The sequence below is a fragment of the Felis catus genome, chromosome D3, assembly GCF_018350175.1.
Source record: "Felis catus isolate Fca126 chromosome D3, F.catus_Fca126_mat1.0, whole genome shotgun sequence".
Lineage (NCBI taxonomy): Eukaryota > Metazoa > Chordata > Mammalia > Carnivora > Felidae > Felis > Felis catus.
Genome location: NC_058379.1, coordinates 7,613,035 through 7,633,881, shown reverse-complemented (window position 1 = coordinate 7,633,881; position 20,847 = coordinate 7,613,035). Strand labels below are relative to the sequence as shown.

The 20,847-nt window shown below is 45.9% G+C and overlaps 1 protein-coding gene across 1 annotated transcript; it reads left to right on the top strand.

Moving 5' to 3' along the window:
• The first annotated feature begins 57 nt into the window (after positions 1–57).
• On the top strand, positions 58–19,740 carry PSMD9 (proteasome 26S subunit, non-ATPase 9). The gene is made up of 6 exons (XM_003994632.6): positions 58–289; positions 4,929–5,031; positions 9,097–9,308; positions 11,456–11,557; positions 18,569–18,657; positions 19,362–19,740. Exons 1-6 carry the CDS (start codon positions 152–154, stop codon positions 19,387–19,389), a joined length of 672 nt encoding a protein of 223 aa, XP_003994681.5. The 5' UTR covers positions 58–151; the 3' UTR covers positions 19,390–19,740.
• Positions 19,741–20,847: the final 1,107 nt, after the last annotated feature.

Here is a 20,847-nt window from a genome sequence, read left to right as displayed (position 1 = left end):
ATCCGCAAACCACGCCCCTTGCCCATCCTCGCGCTTGCTGATGTCCGAGGAAGTTTGGCCCGCGGGCGGATCCGTAGCCGTAGTCCCCTCAGGCGTCCGCAGCCAGGAAGCCGGGAAGCCTGGAGTCCAGGATACCTTGCGGAGGTCCAGGATGTCGGAGGAGCAAACCGGGCAGAGCGAAGGCTCCTCTCAGGCTGGTGGAGTGACTGTCAGCGACATCCAGGAGCTGATACGGCGCAAGGAGGAGATCGAGGCGCAGATCAAAGCCAATTATGACGTGCTGGAGAGCGTGAGTGTGGGCTCGGGGTTCCCGGGCGGGAGGAGGAGGAGCCCGGGGCCTCTTGACCTGGCACCCGGTTCTGGGAGGACTGGGAGGCAGGGGAGGCCTGTGCTTGAGCTCTCAACTGTGTGTCTCTCCCTCCCTGGGAAGCCCAAGGCGCGGCAATTGCGGCCTCTGTTGGCAGGAGGCAAGTAATATTAGCAATTAAGAATAATCGGTGTTGGTGCTGTAGCATGGGTTTATGGAGCGCTTACCGTGTGCCGGGCGCTGTTTTAATTGCTTTACGTTGATGAGCTCATTTAACCGTCACAGCAACCTTTTGAGGCTGTTACTCTCCCCATTTTAGCGATGAGGAAACAGAGGCGTTACTTAAACGTGCCTCGGGTCACAGAGCTAATAAATTTTCAGATGTCACCAGCATCGTCAGTCCTTGTTGACCGTGTACCAGAAGATCTGTGCTTTGCTAACCCGCTCACGTCAGAGCTTCCTAAGCTTTCGTGTGTTTGGCAAGCACTGGGGATCTTGTTAAAATTTCAGTTTCTGATGAGCTCGGGAGTGCAGGTGCAGATGCTGTGTTTCTAGCAAATTCCCAGCGCTGCTGATGCTGCTGGTCTAAAGACCGAGCTTTGAGTGACAGGTAAGGCTCTTTATCATTATTGTATAGGGAGGGAACTGAGGCCCAGGGTGAGGCAAACCCTAGTCTAGGGTCATGTAGCTGGGAAGTGGCAGTGGTGGGTCTAGTTCCCTGGTCGTCTGGCTACCAAACTGATAGTTTTTCTTATGTCACTTAGTGTAAAGCCACAAATCAATTTTCAGAGGAAGAATAAAAGACATCTTATGTAGGGTGGATGGAATGCATTTTAGGTGATGGGAGTAAGATAGAGGCATCATACGGAGGCCAGGGTACCATTTTATTGGTGCTGATTGTATGCCTGAAGAGTGTTGGTTTATTTGTGTGTTAGATCATGAAATCCACACAACCACCCTGTGAAGTTAGGATGTTACCCTGAAGCTCAGAAAGGGGAAGTCACTTACTTAAAGTCTCAAAGTGAGATTCAGACTTGAAGCCTGTTCAATCCAGAACTTGTGTTTTCAACATTATGCTAACAGTTTCCCAAACTTTAGTTACTTTCTACCTCAAGCAGATGCTGTATCCATATACCTCCTGTACTGTTGTTCCCTTGGTATTTTTCTTTAAGTTGATCCACTTTTTTACTTGATTTAGTTTAAATGAAAATTTTATAGCTCTACAGCATATGGGGAAAAATGGGATTTTTTTCCCTTTAATATAAAATAAAAATACGTATCAGGGTGCTATAATATGTTCGTTCCTTGTCATTAGCTACCATCACTGGCTAAAGCTTGAAGCCCTGCTCTATGTTTGTTTTCAAAAAGAGGGGACAGCAAAAACTATAAATCTCTTAGAATAAAGCCTAGGAATAAACTTTTGTGAGCTTGGATCAGGCAAAGCTTTCTCAGATGTGATGCCAAAAGCACCAGCAACAAAAGAAAAAGTAGATAAATTGGACTTTATCAGGATTTAAAATGTGTGTTTCCAAAGACACAGTCAAGAAAGGGAAAAGGCAGTTCACCAAATGGGAGAAAATATTTGCAGTTACCTAACAAGGGATCCAGAAAATATGAAGAACTCTTCCAACTCAATACTAAAAAGACAATAACTTGATTAAAAAATCAGCCAAAGGGGGCACCTGGGTGGCTCAGTTGGTTAAGCATCCAACTTTGGCTCAGGTCATGATCTCACAGTTTGTGGTTTCGAGCCCCATATCGGGCTCTGTGCTGACAGCTCAGAGCCTGGAGCCTGCTTTGGATTCTGTCTGTCTGTCTGTCTCTCTCTCTGCCCCGCTCTAGCTCGTGCTCTGTCTCTCTGTCTCTGAAAAATAAGTAAAAAACATTAAAAAAAAAATTGGCCAAAGACCTTAACAGACTCCTCACCACAGAAGATCTACAGATGGCAAAGAAGCATATAGAAAGATATATCACGTCCTAAGTCATCAGAGAATACAAATTAAAACACCCGCGAGGTGCTACTATGTACTGTGTATGTGTCAGAATTTCCACCTTCAGATGCTGGTGAGGGTGTGGAGGAACTCTCATCCCGTGCTGATAGGGATGCAAAAGTAGGGCAGTTTCTTACAAAGCTCCACATTCTCTTACCACCCATCCAGCAGTTGTGCTCCATCCTGTTTACCCAAAGGGGTTGAAAACATGTTGACACGAAAACCTTCCTGATGTTCATAGCTGCTTTTTTTCACCGTTGCCAAAACTTGAAGCAACCAAGAGGTGTTGTTGTTTTTTAAGTTTATTTATTTATTTTGAGAGAGAGAGCGAGTGAGCACAAGTGGAGGAGGGGCAGAGAACATAGAGAAAGAGAGAGAATCCCAAGCAGGCTCCATGCTGTCAGCACAGAGCCTGACGCAGGGTTTGATCCCACCAACCTCAAGATCATGATCTGAGCCAAAACCAAGAGTCGGATGCTTCACCGACTGAGCCACCCAGGAGTTCCAACCAAGAGGTCTTTAAGTAGGTGAATAGATAAATAAATTGTGGTATCTCAAAACAATGGAATGTTACTCAGTGCTAAAACTAAATAAGCTAGCAAGCTCTGAAAAGATGTGTAGGAGCCCTAATTGCATATTACCGACTGGAAGAAGCCGGTCTGAAAAGACTCCATCTGTAGGATTCCAACCAGAATCTGGAAAAAGCAAAACTGTGGAGACAGTAAAAAGATCAGGGGTTGCCAGGGATCAGGGGTAGTGGTGGGGATGAATAGGTGGAGGACAGAGGATTTTTAGGGCAGTGAAAATACCCTGTGTAACACTGTGATGATGGGTACATTCATTAAACATTGGTCCAAACTCATAGAATGTAAGACACTAAGAGTGAAGGCTGAGGTAAACTATGGACTTCAGTTAATAACAAGAAACAGTAGGTGTAACCCAGTGGCTTCCAGATAGAGAAGTGAATGGAATCTTTCGTCCTGCATATATGTATCCTGGGCACCTTTTCTGCTGCTGCCATAATTACAGCCGTGACTTGTTACTTTTATGCGTAGTAATTTCCTAGGGCTGCAGTAACAAATTACCACAAACAGGGTGACTTAAAATGACACATTTAGTCTTTCACAGTTGTGGAGGCCAGAAGTCTGAAGTCAAGATGTCAGCAGGGTTGGTTTCTTCTGGGGGCTCGGAGGGAGGATCTGTTCCATGTCATGTCCCTGTCCTACTTCCTGGTGGCTGCCAGCCATCCCTGGCTTACAGTTGGATAACGCCAGTCTCTGCCCCTGGTCACACGATCCCCTGTCCTGGATCTCCCTGCCTTTTCTACAAGGATACCTGTCATTGGATTTGGAGCCCACCCTGAATCTAAGAGAGTCTCATCTCAAGAGCCTTAATTACATCTCCAAATCCTTTTTCCAAATAAAGTCACATATACAGGTTCTGGGGGTTTAGGACTTGGGGCATATCTTTTGGGGGCCACTATTCACCCCACTGTGGGTGCGCCTAGCACTGTGCTAAGCTGTCCACACAGGTCAACTCATTAATTCTCATCGCGAGTGGGAAGGGAGGTGAGTGCCATTATTCCCATTTGATAATCGAGGAGGCTGAGGCTTGGAGAGGAGTCTTAACCAAGGGCACCCAGATTGTACGCGGCAAAACTGGGATTCAGATCAAAGTCTGACTGGGACACCTGAGTGGCTCAGTCGTTTAAGCATCTGACTTCAGCTCAGGTCATGCTCTCACGGTTTGTGGGTTTGAGCCCCACATCAGGCTCTGTGCTGACAGCTCAGAGCCTGGAGCCTGCTTTGGATTCTGTGTCTCCCTCTCTCTCTGCCCCTCCCCGACTCACACTCTGTCTCTGTCTCTCTCAAAAATAAATAAACATTAAAAAAAAAAAAACGTAAAAAAAATCAAAGTCTGACTGCAAAATCTCTACCCTCTATCACACAACACGACACTTTGCATTGCCTTTGTGTGCTATGCTCTGATTTACGCAGGAAAAGTCTTTAAAATGTTAAAATGTATTGTTTTGAATAGGGAATATACGTCCATGGTCAAAACTCAGAGTCTACCAAAGGGTATAAAATGAAAAGTCCCTCTTCCCTCCCTGTCCCCCAGCCACCCACCCAATTCCTTTCCCCAGAGGCAATTGATGTCAGTGTGTCCTTGAGGGATGAAAAACCTTTTGAAATCCCTTTCAGATCTCTTTTTACTTTCAGAAAGAACCAAGGGCCTGCCACAGCTGGATGTCCTTTGGGGTTTTCACTCCCCTCCAGCTTCCAAGGCCACCAGCCAGGTATCAGCTGCTGTAGGAAGGAGTGTTTGGAGGAGTCCAAGAGGCTGGCCTTGGGGATGAGCTGCAAAGCTTTAATCTGCACTGTTCTGACTTCAAAAGAGGAGACTGGATTCCTGCATTTCTTGTTTTATTAGAAATCAATAAAAAAATATAGTGCCCCCCCCCCCCCCACTTTGAGGGTGATTGAGGGAGCATGTGGGGAAAGTACGTGGCCTGTGCCAAGCGATCAGCATGTGGCGGCTTTTGTTACTGTCGCCTTTATGATGGCTGCACAGGGAAGGAGGTCTGGAGGACTTCACACCTGTGAAATCTTAACCATGTGTCTTCCCTCCAGCAAAAAGGCGTTGGCATGAGTGAGCCGCTGGTGGACTGCGAGGGGTACCCCCGCTCAGATGTGGACCTGTACCAAGTCCGGACCGCAAGGCACAACATCGTCTGTGAGTGGTGCACGTGCAGGTCCCTTCCCGAGGCTGAAGGCACACAAGTGAAATCTCCTTCTTCCATAGTAATCTGCTTCCCCCTCTTCTGCCCTGATGCGATTCTCTTACCGTTCCCCCCCCCCCCCCCCAGTCGAGGGACTCAGAACGGAGGAAATGGTTTGGCCTCTAGGGTTCTAAATTTATGGTTTCGTTTTTCATTTCGTTTTTAAGGACTTTGCTTCACTCTGGAAACTTTTTTGAAATGATAATAGAAGCCCAAGTCAAATATTGCTCACCATCCCAATCAAAGCAGTTATGTATGAGCTGGTAAGGATAGTGACCTGGCTGTGCTCACTCACACAGAAGTGCTCAGTCCCTCGGTACGGACGTTTGGAGGTCGGCAGTGCAGGGCTGGCCGCCACACCCCTGGTTCTGCCATCCTTAGGACATGTCTAGCTTTAGGGTCACCGTGTCCGTGCGCCAAGCAGGAAGGGAGGGAAGGAAGAAAGTAAGGAGGAAGAAAGGTCCTTAGCCAGCCAGCACCCTCCCCTCAAAGATCTGTCCTGGGGGCCCACCCCCACCTTGCTGCAGTGACTTCTGTTTCACCTCCTAGGCCCCTCTGCCGGCAAGACATGTTGAGGGATGTACCCCACGGTGGGCATCTCACGATCCTAAATAAAATCATGTATTTGTTCGTGGTTGAGGAACAAGTGGAGAGAAGTGTTTGGATAGTGTATCAGTTCTCTGTTTTCTGCTGGAATAAATTCTCAGACTTAATGGCTTCAAATGGCACAGATTTACTCTTACAATAATAAGGTGTCCAAATGGGTGTCACTGGTTTAAGGTGGAGGTGTTGGCAGGGCTGTGTTCCTTCTGGAGGCTCTTGGGAAGAGCCCATTTCCTTATCTTCTCCAGCTTCTGGAGGTGCCTGTGTCCTGTGGCTCATAGCTCCTTCCGTCGTCAAAGCCAGCAAGGTCATCCTCCAGCTTCTGGTCCCACCGTCCCACCTCCTCCTGTCACTCTCTGCCTTCCTCTTTCACTTATGACCCTCGTGGTCACACTGGGCCCCCCATCTGGGTAATCCAGGATGATCTCCCCATTCAGTGTCCTGAACTTAACCACCTCTGGAAAAAGCCCCCTTGGGCACGGAAAGTAACATCGGGCAGCTTCTGGGGACAAGGATGAGAGCACCTTTGGGGGCCATTATTCACCCCGTCACAGGCGGGCAACCAGCAGCCTCTGCCACAAAGTCCTGTTAGAGGGGAACTCGTCGTGCACATTTTTCACTCAGGGACCTCCGTTTTATGTGCGTGAACCTCAACTCCATCCTCAGCACGTCGTGGTATAAAGCTGAGCTGCTCACTGGGGTCGCGAGTAACCGCAGGAGACACCGCTCAAGGTGCCGACCATTCCTCAAAGCTGCAGTGTGATCCCAGAACAGCTTCTTAGAGTGTCACTTTGCCTCGAAGATTTGGGGGAAAGAAGCACGCCATCTTTGTATTGAAACAAAGGGAAGATACAGGGTAGGGAAAAGCCATATTAAGACAATCAGACTGAGGGAAATTTGGGGCTTTTGGCTAAACCCTCAGACTCCCCAGGGATGTGGCCTGCTTTCCTCGGCACTTAGGATTCTGGGGGAAATTTGAGAAGCAGAGCCTATGGTGTGAGAGAGGGCACTGACTTATTTGTTTCCGGGTGGTTACCCGGATGTTCCAACACCATTTATTAAATAGGCTATTCTTTCTCCATTCATTTGAAATGCTAGCAGTATTTCATAGAGAATTTTTAGACATATTTAGGTCTCAAGTTTTTTGCACTGTTCTGTTGATATATCTCTTTGCTAATATCACACTGTCTTTTTCAGTTTATTTCTTTAGTAATCTCTACACCCAACTTGGGGCTTGAACTCATGACTCTGAGATCAAGAGTCACATGCTCTTCTGACTGAGCCAGCCAAGCACCCCGGTGTCACACTGTCTTAATGACTTTATTGTATTTAAGAATCTGGTTGTGGGGCGCCTGGGTGGCTCAGTTGGTTAAGCGTCAGACTTCGGCTCAGGTCATGATCTCGCAGTTCATGAGTTCAAACCCCGTGTTGGGCTCTGTGCTGACAGCTCAGAGCCTGGAGCCTGCTTCAGATTCTGTGTCTCCCTCTTTCTCTGTCCCTCCCTTGCTTGCACTCTGTCTCTCAAAAACTGAATAAACATTAAAAAAAAAAAAAAAAAGGAATCTGATTGAGCAATGCTGATCAATCTTTTGAAAAATTATTCTCAGAAGTTTCTTGTTTTGTGTGTGTGTGTGTGTGTGTGTGTGTGTGTGTATGTGTGTGTGTGTGTAAACTCTAAACTCTATACCCAACATGGGGCTTGAACTCACAACCCTGAGATCAGGTAACATGCTCCACCAACTGAACCAGTCATGTGCTCCTCTTGTATTTTTAAAAATGGATTTGGGGAGGGGAGGTGGGGGCCATATGTACGGCTTAGTCGGTTAAGTGTCGGACTCTTGATTTTGGCTCAAGTCATGATCTCATGGTTTGTGAGATAAAGTCCCGAGAAGGGCTCTGCCCTGACAGCGTGGAGCCTGCTTGGGATTCTCCCTTTCACTCTCTCTCTGCACCTTCCCTGCTCATGCATGCTTGCCCTCTCTCTCTTTCTCTAAATGAACATTAAAAAAAAGAAAAAATAAAAATGGATTCTATTTTTTAGAACAGTTTTAGATTTACAGAAAGATTGGAAATGTATTCACAGAGAGGTCCCATTCAGTCCCCAGCTTTCCCTATTATTAACATCTTAGTGTACTGAATTTGTTATAGTTGCAAATTTATTTTTTTGAACTAGGCCTTGGAAACATTTTGTCCAAGAGAATAACTTTTTTTGGAATTCTGATTAGAATTGCAATAGACTATAAGTGAAGTTATCCATTCCATCACCCAGCAGCTATATATGGAGTACTTACCATGTACCAGGCACTGCTGAAGGTTCTGGGGGTCCTTGTGGAGCTTACTGTCCAGGGGGTCTTTTCTAGTCAGACAGTGACCACATATTGTATGTTGACACCGTTTTAAGTCTTCCTGCCCATGTATATTGTCTCTACTTATTGAAATCTGGGTTCTTTTCTTGTGTCTGCTCCTGTGGGTTGGGTCCCAGAGTCCCATTATGCCTGAGGGCCTCCCCTTCCCTCGAAGTGACAGAGGCAGAGGAACCAGGTCAGGTGGCCATGTGTGCTTCCAGTCGAGGGCATCTGGAAAGTCTGAAAGTCCGTGTCCCACAGATGTGGACGTGGATTGGCGGGCAGTGCTGGTTGGCGGCTCTGGCCTCTGAAACTCCTCAAAGGGAACCTTGGGAGTGACCTGGCTTGAATGAAGGAAATAGAGGAAATTGTTTTTAGGTTTAGAAAGTTATCAAAATGCTGCCAACCAGGCCAGTGCTGCACTGGCCTGCTGCGGTGACTTACTGGCATCGTGGTTCACAACATCTTTTTTTTTGGTAATCTCTACACCCAACGTGGGGCTTGAATTCACAACCCCAGAGATCAAGAGCCTCTTCTGACTGAACCAGCCAGGCGCCCTATTTTGCAACATTTTGAATTAGCCATCAGTACTGAAAAAAATCAGAGGGTTTTACCCCACGGTTCCTCGTTTCCAGCTTTTGTCCTGTTAGGTCTCAGACCGAACATCACTTGCCGTGTATTAGTAGACTTAGGCATCATTTTTCGTTCCGGAGGAATTAGGTGAGAAGTAAAGCGGGACGATTCCTCTGCTCACCTTTCAAGTCTCAGTTGAAACGGCGCTGCCTTGGGGAAGTCTCCCCTCATCTCCTAGACTAAAAAGGTCAGGTCCTGGCTGGCCAGCCCTCATCACAGTCATCAGATGTGACTGTAATTTACTTGTTCTGTGGCTGCCTCCCTTGCTAGACTGAGCTTCGTGAGGGTAGTCCCCTGTCTCGGCCACACGTTTGTCCTCAGCCCCTAGTCCAGTGTCTGGCATGTAGGAGGTGCTTGTTGAATATTCAGGGAATGAATGTGGGAGTCTCATGTCCTCCGCCGTCTTCCTTGTCCCCTGATACGGCATTCTCCTCCCAGGCCTGCAGAATGATCACAAGGCGGTCATGAAGCAGGTGGAGGAAGCCCTGCACCAGCTGCATGCTCGGGACAAGGAGAAGCAGGCCCGGGACATGGCTGAGGCCCACAAAGAGGCCATGAGCCGCAACCTGGACCAGAGCGAGGGCCTCAGCCCCCCTCAGGCCTTCGCCAAAGTGAACAGCATCAGCCCTGGCTCCCCGGCCAGCATCGCGGTAAGCCAGAACCCGGCCACGGAAATCCATAGCCAGAGAGCACCGTGGGTCAGGTAGCCTTGGGGTGGGGGTGCGGGCCGGGTGGGACTGTGGACACAGACTCGTCATCTCTCCATGCTGCGGCTTCACTTTACCCACTCACTTGGCAAGCACTGGCCAAGGCCTGGGGGCCCGGCCCTGTGCTGAGGCCAGGGTTTCGAGAGGAGTCAGTCCCAGCTTCCCACCAGACTGGTCAGGGAGAGGCCTGGGACACAAGGCAGAAGGTGATAAATATTGCTAGAGAGGGAAAGAGGATCTCTTGTTGGGCGTATTTTAGCTGGGCTGTGAGTAATAGACACGAGAATGACAACAGTAGCCACCATTTACTGAATCCTTGCTGGGCACTGGCTGTCCTGCCGAATGAGTTACAGATCTTACCTGGTGTATTTTTAAAAGTTTTAAATAGCTTTACTGGGATACAGTTCGCACACTGTAAAATTTACTCACTTAAAGTATATGATTTCCTGGGGCACCTGGGTGGCTTAGTCGGTTAAACGTCCAACTGTGGCTTAGCTCATGATCTTGCACTTTGTGAGTTCAAGCCCCACATCAGGCTCTGTGATGACAGCTCAGAGCCTGGATCCTGCTTCAGATTCTGTGTCTCCCTCTCTCCATGCCCCTCCTCTGCTTGTATTCTCTCTCAAAAATAAATAAACTAAAAAAAAAAAAAAAAGTATGCAATTCCATGGCTTTTAGTGTATTCACAGAGCTATGTATCTATCACTGCAATCAATTTTAGAATATTTTCATTATTCTAGAAAGAAACCCTGTGCCCCCTAGCCCCATCTCCCCTAGCCCCTTGGAACCACAAGTCTGCTTTCTGTCTCTATGAATTTGCCTATTTTGAATACTTTATGTAAATGGAATCATATAATGTATGATGCTTTATGATTGGCTTTGTCCACTTAGTATCATGTTTTCAAGGTTCATCCCTGATGGAACATGTATCCCTATTTGTTTCCTTTTTTATTTATTTATTAAAATTTTTTTAATGTTTATTTGTTTTTGAGAGAGACAGCATGAGCAGGAGAGGGGCAGAGAGAGAGGGAGACACAGACTCCGAAGCAGGTTCCAGGCTCTGAGCTGCCAGCACAGACCCCGATGTGGGCTCGAACCCACAAACTGAGATCACGACCTGAGCAAAGTCGGATGTTCAACCAACTGAGCCCCCCGGGGACCCCCTTCTTTCCTTTTTATGGCTGATTAATATTCTATTGTATGGCTGCATCACATTGTTTTTATCCATTCACCAGTTAACATTTTTTTTTTTCCATTTTTTTTGGCAATTATTAAGAATGCTACTCTGAACATCATGTTCAAGTTTTTATGTGGTTGCATATTTAATCTTTAATCCCACAGCCACCTTCTGGGATAGGCAGTAATCTTTACCCCCATTTTGCCCATGAAAAAAAGCCCCTGAGCTCTGAAGTAACTTGTGCCAGGACACATTGCTCCTCAGTTATGGAACCGGGTCCTGGAGCCAGGGCCTGCCAACCATCTTTAATGGTCACAAGATGTTAAGTTACACAGAAGCTTCGTTGTACTCATTACTCTATCCACAGCATCGAGCACAGGCTGTAGTTGGCCCGCAACAAATATAAGTTGAAGGAGTGAATGAATCCTGGTCTGTGTTCTTGGAATGAAAGGGTCACACTAGCCCTGGGTCAGCCTTGCGCCTGTGGCTGCTTGTCTGGGGACCTTTAGGGCAAACTGGTCTAAATTCTGACCCCTGAACAAAATCAGCTGAGATTGCTCTGCCTCTTCTTGCCCCTGAACCTGGGTCGGGACCCCAGAAGGCAGCATTTGGTTTTTCCCCTCATTCTTGAAGGCCTGTACAACCCCAGCTTTTATCAGACATTGGGCAGATGTGGCCCCCTTTCACTAGATCTGTCCCAGAAGGAACCCGCAGGGGGAGGTGGCCCAGTTATCCACCACCCTCTCCCGTGTGCAGTCGCTAAACCCCTGACCTCTTTGCTTTGTGCCTGCCATTCTCCCCTGTAGAAAACACGTTCTTGGCCTGGATGTTAAAAGTTGGATGTGGAAGGGTAAAGAAACCAGAAGCACATTTAACCTCTACCCTCGTTTTCTATTTTCTCTTCTCTGTCTAGGGTCTGCAAGTGGATGATGAGATTGTGGAGTTTGGCTCTGTGAACACCCAAAACTTCCAGTCTCTGCATAACATTGGCAACGTGGTGCAACACAGTGAGGGGGTGAGTTGGAAGTCACATCCGGTCAGTAACCCTGGAATCGCTAGGGCCAGGGATCGTCGCTGGGGTCTTTACTGCCTTCAGAGAGATGTTGCTCAGGCCCAGCGCCTTTGCACTTGCTGGAGTGTTTTTCTCTCCCTTAGGCCCATCCCTCATCTTGTACAGATGACACCTGTATAAGACCTTTGCAGCCACCCTATGTAAATACCCCTTCCTCCTTCCTATCCCTGCTTTCATTCAGCAGTGTTTCTTGGAAGTCTTTTCATTTCCACACACCTTGCTGTTTTACACTGTTGCACAGCAGTCCGTTGTGTGAGTGGACCCCAGTTTGTCCATCCCCTGCCTTATCAGTGGACGTTTTGGTGATTGCCGGTTTTTTACCAGCACAAACATTCTTGTTCGTGTGCTGTTTCTTGACATTGATACCGGAAAGTACTTACAGGCTCTCAGTGTATTATACACAGTTACAGTAGGTGATCTGAAGAAGTTTTACTAATTTGTACCCTGACCAGCAGTGCCTGAGAGCATCACGTCATCAACAGAACTCTCTATTATTTTAACGTTTTTGCGAAAGTGGCATCTTATTTTCATTTGTATTTTCCTGGTTACCAGTGAGGTTGAGTGTCCTTATTTTTTACGTGCATTAATGGTCATATTTTGATTTCTGTGGATTGTTTATATATTTTTTTTTCTCACTGGGGTATTCGTCCCTTTAAAAAAGTGATTTGTAGGAATTTTTTTTTTTTAATTTTTTTTTCAACGTTTATTTATTTTTGAGATGGAGACAGAGCATGAACGGGGGAGGGTCAAGAGAGAGAGCGAGACACAGAATCTGAAACAGGCTCCGGGCTCTGAGCAGTCAGCACAGAGCCCGACGCGGGGCTCGAACTCATGGACAGTGAGATCGTGACCTGAGCCGAAGTCGGATGCTTAACCAACTGAGCCACCCAGGCGCCCCAGGAATTTTTTTAACATAACAGATATTAAACCTTTGCCTGTTTTCACATTACATATGTTTCTCCTGTTAGCTCCTGGTCTTTTAACTTAGTTTATGGTGATTTTGATTACTGGAAAGTGTTTTTTTTCTTTAATTTACAGGGGTAAATTAAACAGGGTTTGTGTTTTCTGTATTTGCTCAGTGACCACTTGTCTAGTTTGTTAGCTTTTCATTTTGGTGCCGTCTCTTTCCGTACCATCTCCTTCCGTTCTATTTGTCCTGTGGTCATGTCCCTCTGCTGTCCCTTTGCTGTCCTGTCTTGCCAGTGAGGCTCCTGGAAGTGGTGCAGGTGTAGTTTCATTCTGTTATGTTTACCCAGCGTCTCTCTTGATCTTTCACTCCTTTTCCCTGGAGTTTCCTCGTGTTATGGTTTATTCATGTCTCTTGCACACCTTGGTGCACGTACTTCAAAACTTGCAGGTGTCTGGGATCATTGTTACTGGTTCGTTTTGTAAATATGCCTTTTTTTTTTCTCGAAGAAGTAATACATAACCTGAGTTTAAGGCAGAACCAAAGAACACATGATGGAGAATCTCCCTCTCCTCCGGAAGTAGCCACTTTCCAGCTGTGTGTCCTTCCAGGGTCAGTCTGTTCATATACCAGCATATAGAGCTCCTGGTTATCTTGATTAAGGTGTAATTTACCTACAGCCAAATTTACCCTTTTCATTGTGCGGTGCTGTGAGTTTTGACACACGTACCTAGTTTGGTAACTGTCGCCGTAATGAAGATATAGAGCAATTCTGTCATCCTCCCCAAAACGGCCCCATGTCCTTTGGTGGCGAACCCCTCCCCCAGCCCCCACCCCACGCAACCGCTCAGCTGTGCTCCAGCCCTGTAGTTTCACCCTTTCTAGAATGGCTTGTCAATGGAACTGCCCAGTATATAGGGCCCTTTAAGTCTGGCTTCTTCTCACTCTGCATCATGCGTCTGTGATTCATTCATTCATACGTCGTCGTGCGTGCGTGTAGTCACTCCTGTTTGTTGCTCAGTAGTGCTGCACCGTGTAGGTGAACGCCAGATTGCCTACCCATTTACCAGTGAGGGACATTTAGGTTGTTTCCAATTTTGGTGATTAGTGATAACAGCTACTGGTTTTGAGTCTGTCTTTTCTAGTTAAATATATTCTTAAGCTCTTCATAGATCTGTGAGCACCCCCCCTTTTTTTCTTCTTTACTGAGGTATGATCAACATATAACATTATATTAGTTTTGGGTATACAGCGTAATGATTCCATTTTTGTATATGTTTCAAAATGATCATCATAAGTCTAGTTAACATCCATCACCATAGTTGTATATTTTTTTCTTGTGATGAGAACTTTTAAGATTTACTCTCATAGCAACTTTCAAATATGCTATACAACATTACTATGTACTGTAATGCACAGCATGGTGACTATAGTTAATAATGCTATAAATCCTGCCTTACAGAAGTAGTCATTGAACATTTTTAAGCGACAGAACCTTTTCTTCAAATGAAATTTCTCGGGGAATTCCAATATACCAAATAGATAAAAAACGCTGAGCTGCTGGGGTTGGAACACCTCACCCCCCCTCAGGGCCCTGGATCCTCCTGGAACCAGAATCCCGACTTGAGAATCAAGGGTCCACTCTGTGTCCGTAGAAAAATGATGAAAAAAACAAAAAAACACTATATTCTGTTATTAGACATTTAGGTGGTTTCTAATTTTAGGGAAACCTAGAAATGAACACTCTTGTAGACCAATCTCTATCTCTGTTTCTTTTGATAACTTCCTAAAGCTGCCTTTCTGGGTCAAATGCATGTATTTTCAAAGGAAAACAAATCTGAAATTAAAAAAAAGTCATGTTTAGTATAAACAACGTTTATTTTATTGAGCTGTGGAAAGGAATGGAGTGCTGGCCTGCTGTAATATGGATGAACCTTGAAAGGATTTGTGGTAAGTGAAAGAAGCCAGGCACAGAGGGCTGTGTATCTGAGAATTCCATTTATGTGAAGTGTCCAGAACAGGCAGATGGACAGAGACAGGAAGCCGGTTGGTGGTTGCCAGAGGCTGAGTGGAGGAGGGCATCGGGAGAGACTGCTAATGGGTACTGGGGTCCTTTTGAGGGATGAAAATGTCTTGGAATTGATAGTGGGAGTGGTTGTACGAATCTCTGAATATACTAAAATGCACTGTATTGTATACTTTGAAATGCATTTTATGGTATGTGAATTATATCTCACATAAATAAAAATAATGCACTTAAAAAAAATTTTTTTTTTAAGTTTATTTATTTTTGACAGAGAGAGCGAGTGTGAGCTAGGGAGGGGCGGAGAGAGAGGGAGACACGAATCTGAAGCAGGCTCCAGGCGCCAAACTGTCAGCACAGAGCCCGACGTGGGGTCCGAACCCATGAACCGTGAGATCATGACCTGGGCCAAAGTTGGACGCTTAACCAACTGAGCCACCCAGGCGCCCCAAAAATAATGCACTTTTAATGCAAAAGGTTTTGAAGAAAGGATAAAAGTCCTGAGTCTCTCCCTCCCGAGGACCCTCCCTGCTCTGTTTGAGTGCTGGACAAGGTGCGGGTGCTAAAGCGGGAACAACAAAGGTAAACAGAAGGCCCTTGCCTCGGGGACGCTTTGGTGGGAGAGACCAGCATTAATCCAAGGTAATTCTATACTCTCATGAGTATTATGAAGGAAAAGGTTGAGGAGGCTAGGAGAGCAACGACGGGGGTTAGGATAAGGTTCCCGAGGACGTGACCTGTGAATGTTAGAAGTTGTTCAAGGCTGGAGACTGGCGGGGAGAGGAGTTTTCCAGCAGGGTCATGGCCCTGAGATGGGAGGGCTGGAGGAGATGGTTGGAGACCAGAGCAAGGGGGAGAGAGGAAGGGAGGAGGAGGCAGGTCCGGGAGGTTGGCAGGGGCCAGAATGCATGAGGCCCTGCGGTCCCTAGTCAAGATGTAGTTCTTTTTTCCTGAGGAGCAGTAGAGAGCCATACGCACACTTGCAAGCTGAGAGGAACAGATGTAAGCAGCTTTGTGTCTTGGAAAGATTTCTCCAGATGCTAGGTAGAGAGCTGATTGGAGGGCTGACAGTCTTAGCAGCCTGGTCAAGAGGTGATGGTGGCTTTGGTGAATGAGCTGGAGGTGGAAGGAAGTGGACAAATCTAGGAGACCTTTAGGATGGAAGTACATAGGCTTTAATATGACACCTAGCCCATGTCAAGGATGACCTCTGGGTTTCTAGTTTGTCTAGGGGTATTGTTTCTAGAACCAAAGCACTCAGTGTATCTCTCATATATTTCCTAAGTGCGAATGAATATGTCCATAGTGATTGCTTTTTGAAAAAGAAGACGGGCACCTGGGTGGCTCAGTTGGTTACGTGTCCGACTTCGGCTCGGGTCATGATCTGGCGGCTCATGGGTTTGAGCCCCGTGTCGGGCTTTGTGCTGACAGCTTGGAGCCTGGAGCCTGCTTTGGATTCTGTGTCTCCCTCTCTCTGCTCCTCTCCTTCCCCTCCCCTCTCAAAAATAAACATGAAAAAAAGATTTAGAAAAAGAAGACAAACAAGACCTACCCTACATACTGTTCTGGATTTCCCCCTACCCTTTGAGGGGATTTCCGTGTGGGTATGTACCTACCTTCACCATATTCCGTGGCTTGGTCTACCACCTTTTATTTGACCATCCCTCCACACAGAACATTTAGGTTGTTCCCAGGGTTTGACCATCAGCAACAATGGTGTCGTGAATATTCTTGTCTTGTGGGAGGGTTTCTGTCCGAGAGATTTCTAGAAGTGGAATTACTGGGTCAAAGGCAATGCGCATTTATAGATTTCATAGATGTCACAGTGTCCTCCAAAAAGCTTGGATTAGTTCACATTTTCTTGAATAGTGTATGTGAGGGCTTGCTTCTTGACCCCTCTCACCTGTGTTATTTATTGGCAGTCTCATTCTTTGACCATCTGAGTGAAAAATGGCATCTTCTTGGTTTTTGTCTTCATGCTCTATTTTGTCACATTTCAGAGATTACATTGATAGATCTGCCCTAATTAAAAAAAAATGTGGTAAAATATACATACCATAAAATTTACCATTTTAACCATTTCTTTTTTTTTTTAATACTATTTTTGGGGAGAGTGCAAGCGGGGGAGAGACAGAGGGAGGGGGACAGAGGATCTGAAGCAGGCTCTGTGCTGACAGGCTGACAGCAGTGAGCCCGATGTGGGGCTCTAACTCAAGAACCGTGAGATCATGACCTGAGCCGAAGTCGGACACTCAACCCATTGTAACCATTTCTAAGTGCGCAGCTCTCTGGCATTTAAGTACATCCGTGTTGTTCTGCAACCATCCCCTCCATCCATCTCCAGAACTTTTTCATCTTTCCAAACTGAAACTCTATACCTGTTAAACACTAACTTTGCATTCTCCTCTCCCCAAGCCTCTGGTGATCACTAATCTGCTTTCTGTCTCTATGCCTCTGCACCTATCAGTGGAATCAGACGATATTTCTTCTTTTGTGGCTGGTGGATTTCACTTAGCATCATGTCTTCATGGTCCACCCGTATTGTTGTGTGTGTCAGAATTTCCTTACTCTTTAAGGCTGAATGATACTCCATTGTATGGATAGACCACATTTTCTTTACTCCTTCAACACCTGTATCTCGTGGATAAATGCCTAGTAGTGCAATTGCTGGGTCATAGGGTAGTTCTATTTTTAGTTTTTCGAGGAACCTCCATACGGTTTTCCAGAGTGGCTGCACCAGCTTGCGTTCCCATGATGTAGTAATTCTACTTTCAGTTTTCTGAGGAACAGTCACCCTGTTTTCCACGGCAGCGACACCATTTTACATTCTCTTGCAGCTGTGCACACGGGTTTCAATTTCTCCACATCCTCACCAACTCTTGTCATTTTCTGGTTTTGGATAGTAGCCATCCTAATGGATGTGCAGTGACACCTCATTGTGGTTTTGATTTGCATTTGTTTAATGATTAGTGACGTGGAGCATCTTTTCATGTGCTCTTTGGCCATTTGTTTATCTTTTTTTGGAGAAATGTCTACTCAGGTTTTTTTGCTTAATTTTTAATCAGGTTGTTTGCTGTTATTGTGAGTTGTAGGAGTCCTTTGTTTATTCTGGATATTAATCCCTTATCAGATATAAGATGTGCCAGTATTTTCTCCCATTCTGTGAGTTACTTTTGACTCTGTCAGTGGTGTCCTTTGATGCACAAAAGTTCTAGATTTTGATGCACTTTGTTGTAATTCGTAAGTTTCCTTGGTATGCTATTTTAATTTTTCACACTAAAGTAATACATACACGTAGTAAAAACAAATTAATTGAATGGAAAGATATAAAAGCAAATGTCGTCTTTCACTCCAAACTCCTAGTGCTTCTTCTGCAAGTAATTACTGTTAACAGTTTTTTCGTATATCTTCCAGAAACCTTTGTATGCATGAAGCAATCTTTATGTCCTTTTAGAACATATATTGAGGGGCGCCTGGCTGGCTCAGTCCGTAAAGCATGTGACTCTTGATCTCAGGGTCGTGAGTTCGAGCCCCACATTGGGAATGGAGCCTCCTTGAAAAAAATAAAAGTAAAAAAATAAAAAACATGTGTTCACATGGGTTCATGTTTTGCTCGTTTTGTTTTGTTTTTACCAAAACTGCTTAATTCACTCTGCTGTATTTGAATAATACCTTATTGAGGGATATTTTGGGTGTTTTCAGTTTTTGAATTTATAAACAGTCCTAGAATGAACACTTTGTTCATATATCATCTTGTACTTTAACAAAATGTATCTTGTAGGCACCTTTTAAAGGTTTTTTTTTTTTCGTGGGGAGACGTGTTTGTCCAGGAAGATGGTGCCAATGTGCAGCCCCATTAGCCGCCCCAAGAGCGCCATGTCCCCCACACTCTTGACAACTGCCGGGTTATACTTCATATAAGCACCTTACCAACCTGATGTGCAAAAATCAGTATCTCGGCATTTTAGTCTGAATCTCTTTGGATTCTGAACAGGTTGAATATATGAGCTTATTGTCCTTTCAGAAGCCCCTGAATGTGACCGTGATCCGCAGAGGGGAGAAACACCAGCTTAGACTTGTCCCAACCCGCTGGGCAGGAAAAGGACTGCTGGGGTAAAGTATCATTTCTGTTTATTCATAAGGCAACTGTCGGTTGTCACCTGGGTGTTTGCTGGATATAAAGCCGTGGGGAGGAGGTGGGGGCCACTGGGAAATGATGGCATTCCCCAGATTGCCTGCAGAAACTCTTGGTAAATGCTTGTGGCAGGAATGAGATTGCAGACCTGGAGGCAGAGGGAACCCTGGTCTCTCTGGTTCTTTCATTAACTGGGCATTTGCTTTATTTTATTTTTTAAATATTTATGTATTTATTTTTGAGAGAGTGTGAGGAGGTGAGGGGCAGAGAGAGGGGGAGACAGAGACTCTGAAGCAGGCTCTGTGCTGTCGGTGCAGAGAACTGGGCATGTGCTTTAAAAGAATTAAAGAGGGCCGCCTGGGTGGCTCAGTCGGTTAAGCGTCCGACTTCGGCTCAGGTCATGATCTCACAGTTCGTGGGTTCGAGCCCCGCATCGGGCTCTGTGCTAACAGCTCAGAGCCCGGAGCCTGTTTCAGATTCTGTGTCTCCCTCTCTCTATGCCCCTCCCCAATTCATGTTCTGTCTCCCTCTGTCTCAAAAATAAATAAACATTTAAAAAAAAATTTTTTTTTTTTAAATAAAAGAATTAAAGAATGTGGATGAAACACTCAGACGGCTCACTTTTCTGGTCTTGCTAAATGGAGTTGCCAAACTTACGTTGTTCCCTTTTCTTTTCTTCCAGCTGCAACATTATTCCTTTGCAAAGATGATTGCCTCTGGGGAACAGTGACAGGAAAACATCTTCCCTTGCCCTGGACTTGGGTCTGGTGGGGATTTCTTCCTTCTTTTCTCTCCCCGAAGCTTAAGCATCTGGAAGAGGCTGGACGCCTGAACTTCCGGGTAGTGGAAACACTATGGCCTCCCAGTGTAATCTCTTGGGATTAAGACATTGTTCACTTGGTTTGTAGTTGGCATCTTTTGCGTATTAGGCCGTGGCCCGAAGTGGGAGCCATCTGGATTGTAGGCAAGTGGGCTGCAATTACTCTGGCAGGTGCCAATATGTCTTTATTCTTTTAGGATTTTTCCCCCCAAATAAACACAGGTTTACAGTGCTGATATGACCCATGTTATCACCCTAACTGAATTTCTTATGAACCTCCCAAACCAAAGCTCAGACAGAAATTAGAACATTATTTTAGAAAGTCAGACAGGAGCGCCTGGCTGGCTCAGTCAGTGGAGCGTGCAGTTCTTGATCGCAGGGTTGTAGGTTCAAGCCCCACGTTGGGTATAGAGATTACTTAAAAAAAAAAAAAAGTGGACAGAACAGGGGCACCTGGCTGGCTAGGTCGGTAGAACATGCGACTCTTGATCTTGGGGTTCTGAGTTTAAGCCCCACATAGGGCACACGGCTTACTTTAAAACAAAACAAAAACCGGGGTTGGACAAAACAAACCAACAGTGGTGCTGAAGTCAAGATTAGGCCAACAGTACTTCAGGAATGTCATCCTTAGTGACTGAGGTTTCCAAACACTCAGGCTGCACCATCTGCATTTGCATTGTGGCATTGCTGCTCTGGATACAGAAATTGCATCCTTGGCAGATAGACCAGCAGTTGGACATCCGGGGCCAAAATTGCTCCCTGGAAGAACAGGGAAAGCCGGGAGGCTCCCCAGGTAGCCCACCATGGTGTCGGCTTCCTTTTCTGTAACCCACCAGAGGGCAGCAAGCTCCCTTTGTTTCTTGAATTAAAAAAAAAACCTTGCAAATTATTTTCTGATTTGACTTTTTATAATTGAACCTCCTGGTCATCCGCTCAGATCAAGAGTAGCTTGTAAACTGCCAAGGTGTGCTCGATGGCTAAGGGGAACTGGCAGTGTGTGCCAATCTGACTTCTTGAATCAGCCTCCTTCCTTTTATTTTCTCTCTTCCACGTGACAGCACGGGTTTCGGTGATTCTTAGTGACCCTGTGTCTTTCTTTCCTCACCTTATCACCACGTTTATCTCCATAGTTCTTGCAGACCACTTTGTTTCAGAGGTCAGGTGTGGCCCATTCTGTTGGCATGCCTGTGTTCCTTGGGAGTGGATTTGCTTGGGTTGGATACAGAAACCAGCTTGCCTTGACAGGAGTCAGTACCGGGGCAGTACTTCGAGGCATGGATTCTCATCGCTCAACTGGAAAGCCTTCTTGTTGAGTTCTTGCCCCAAACTGTATTCTAGCTGTACCTCC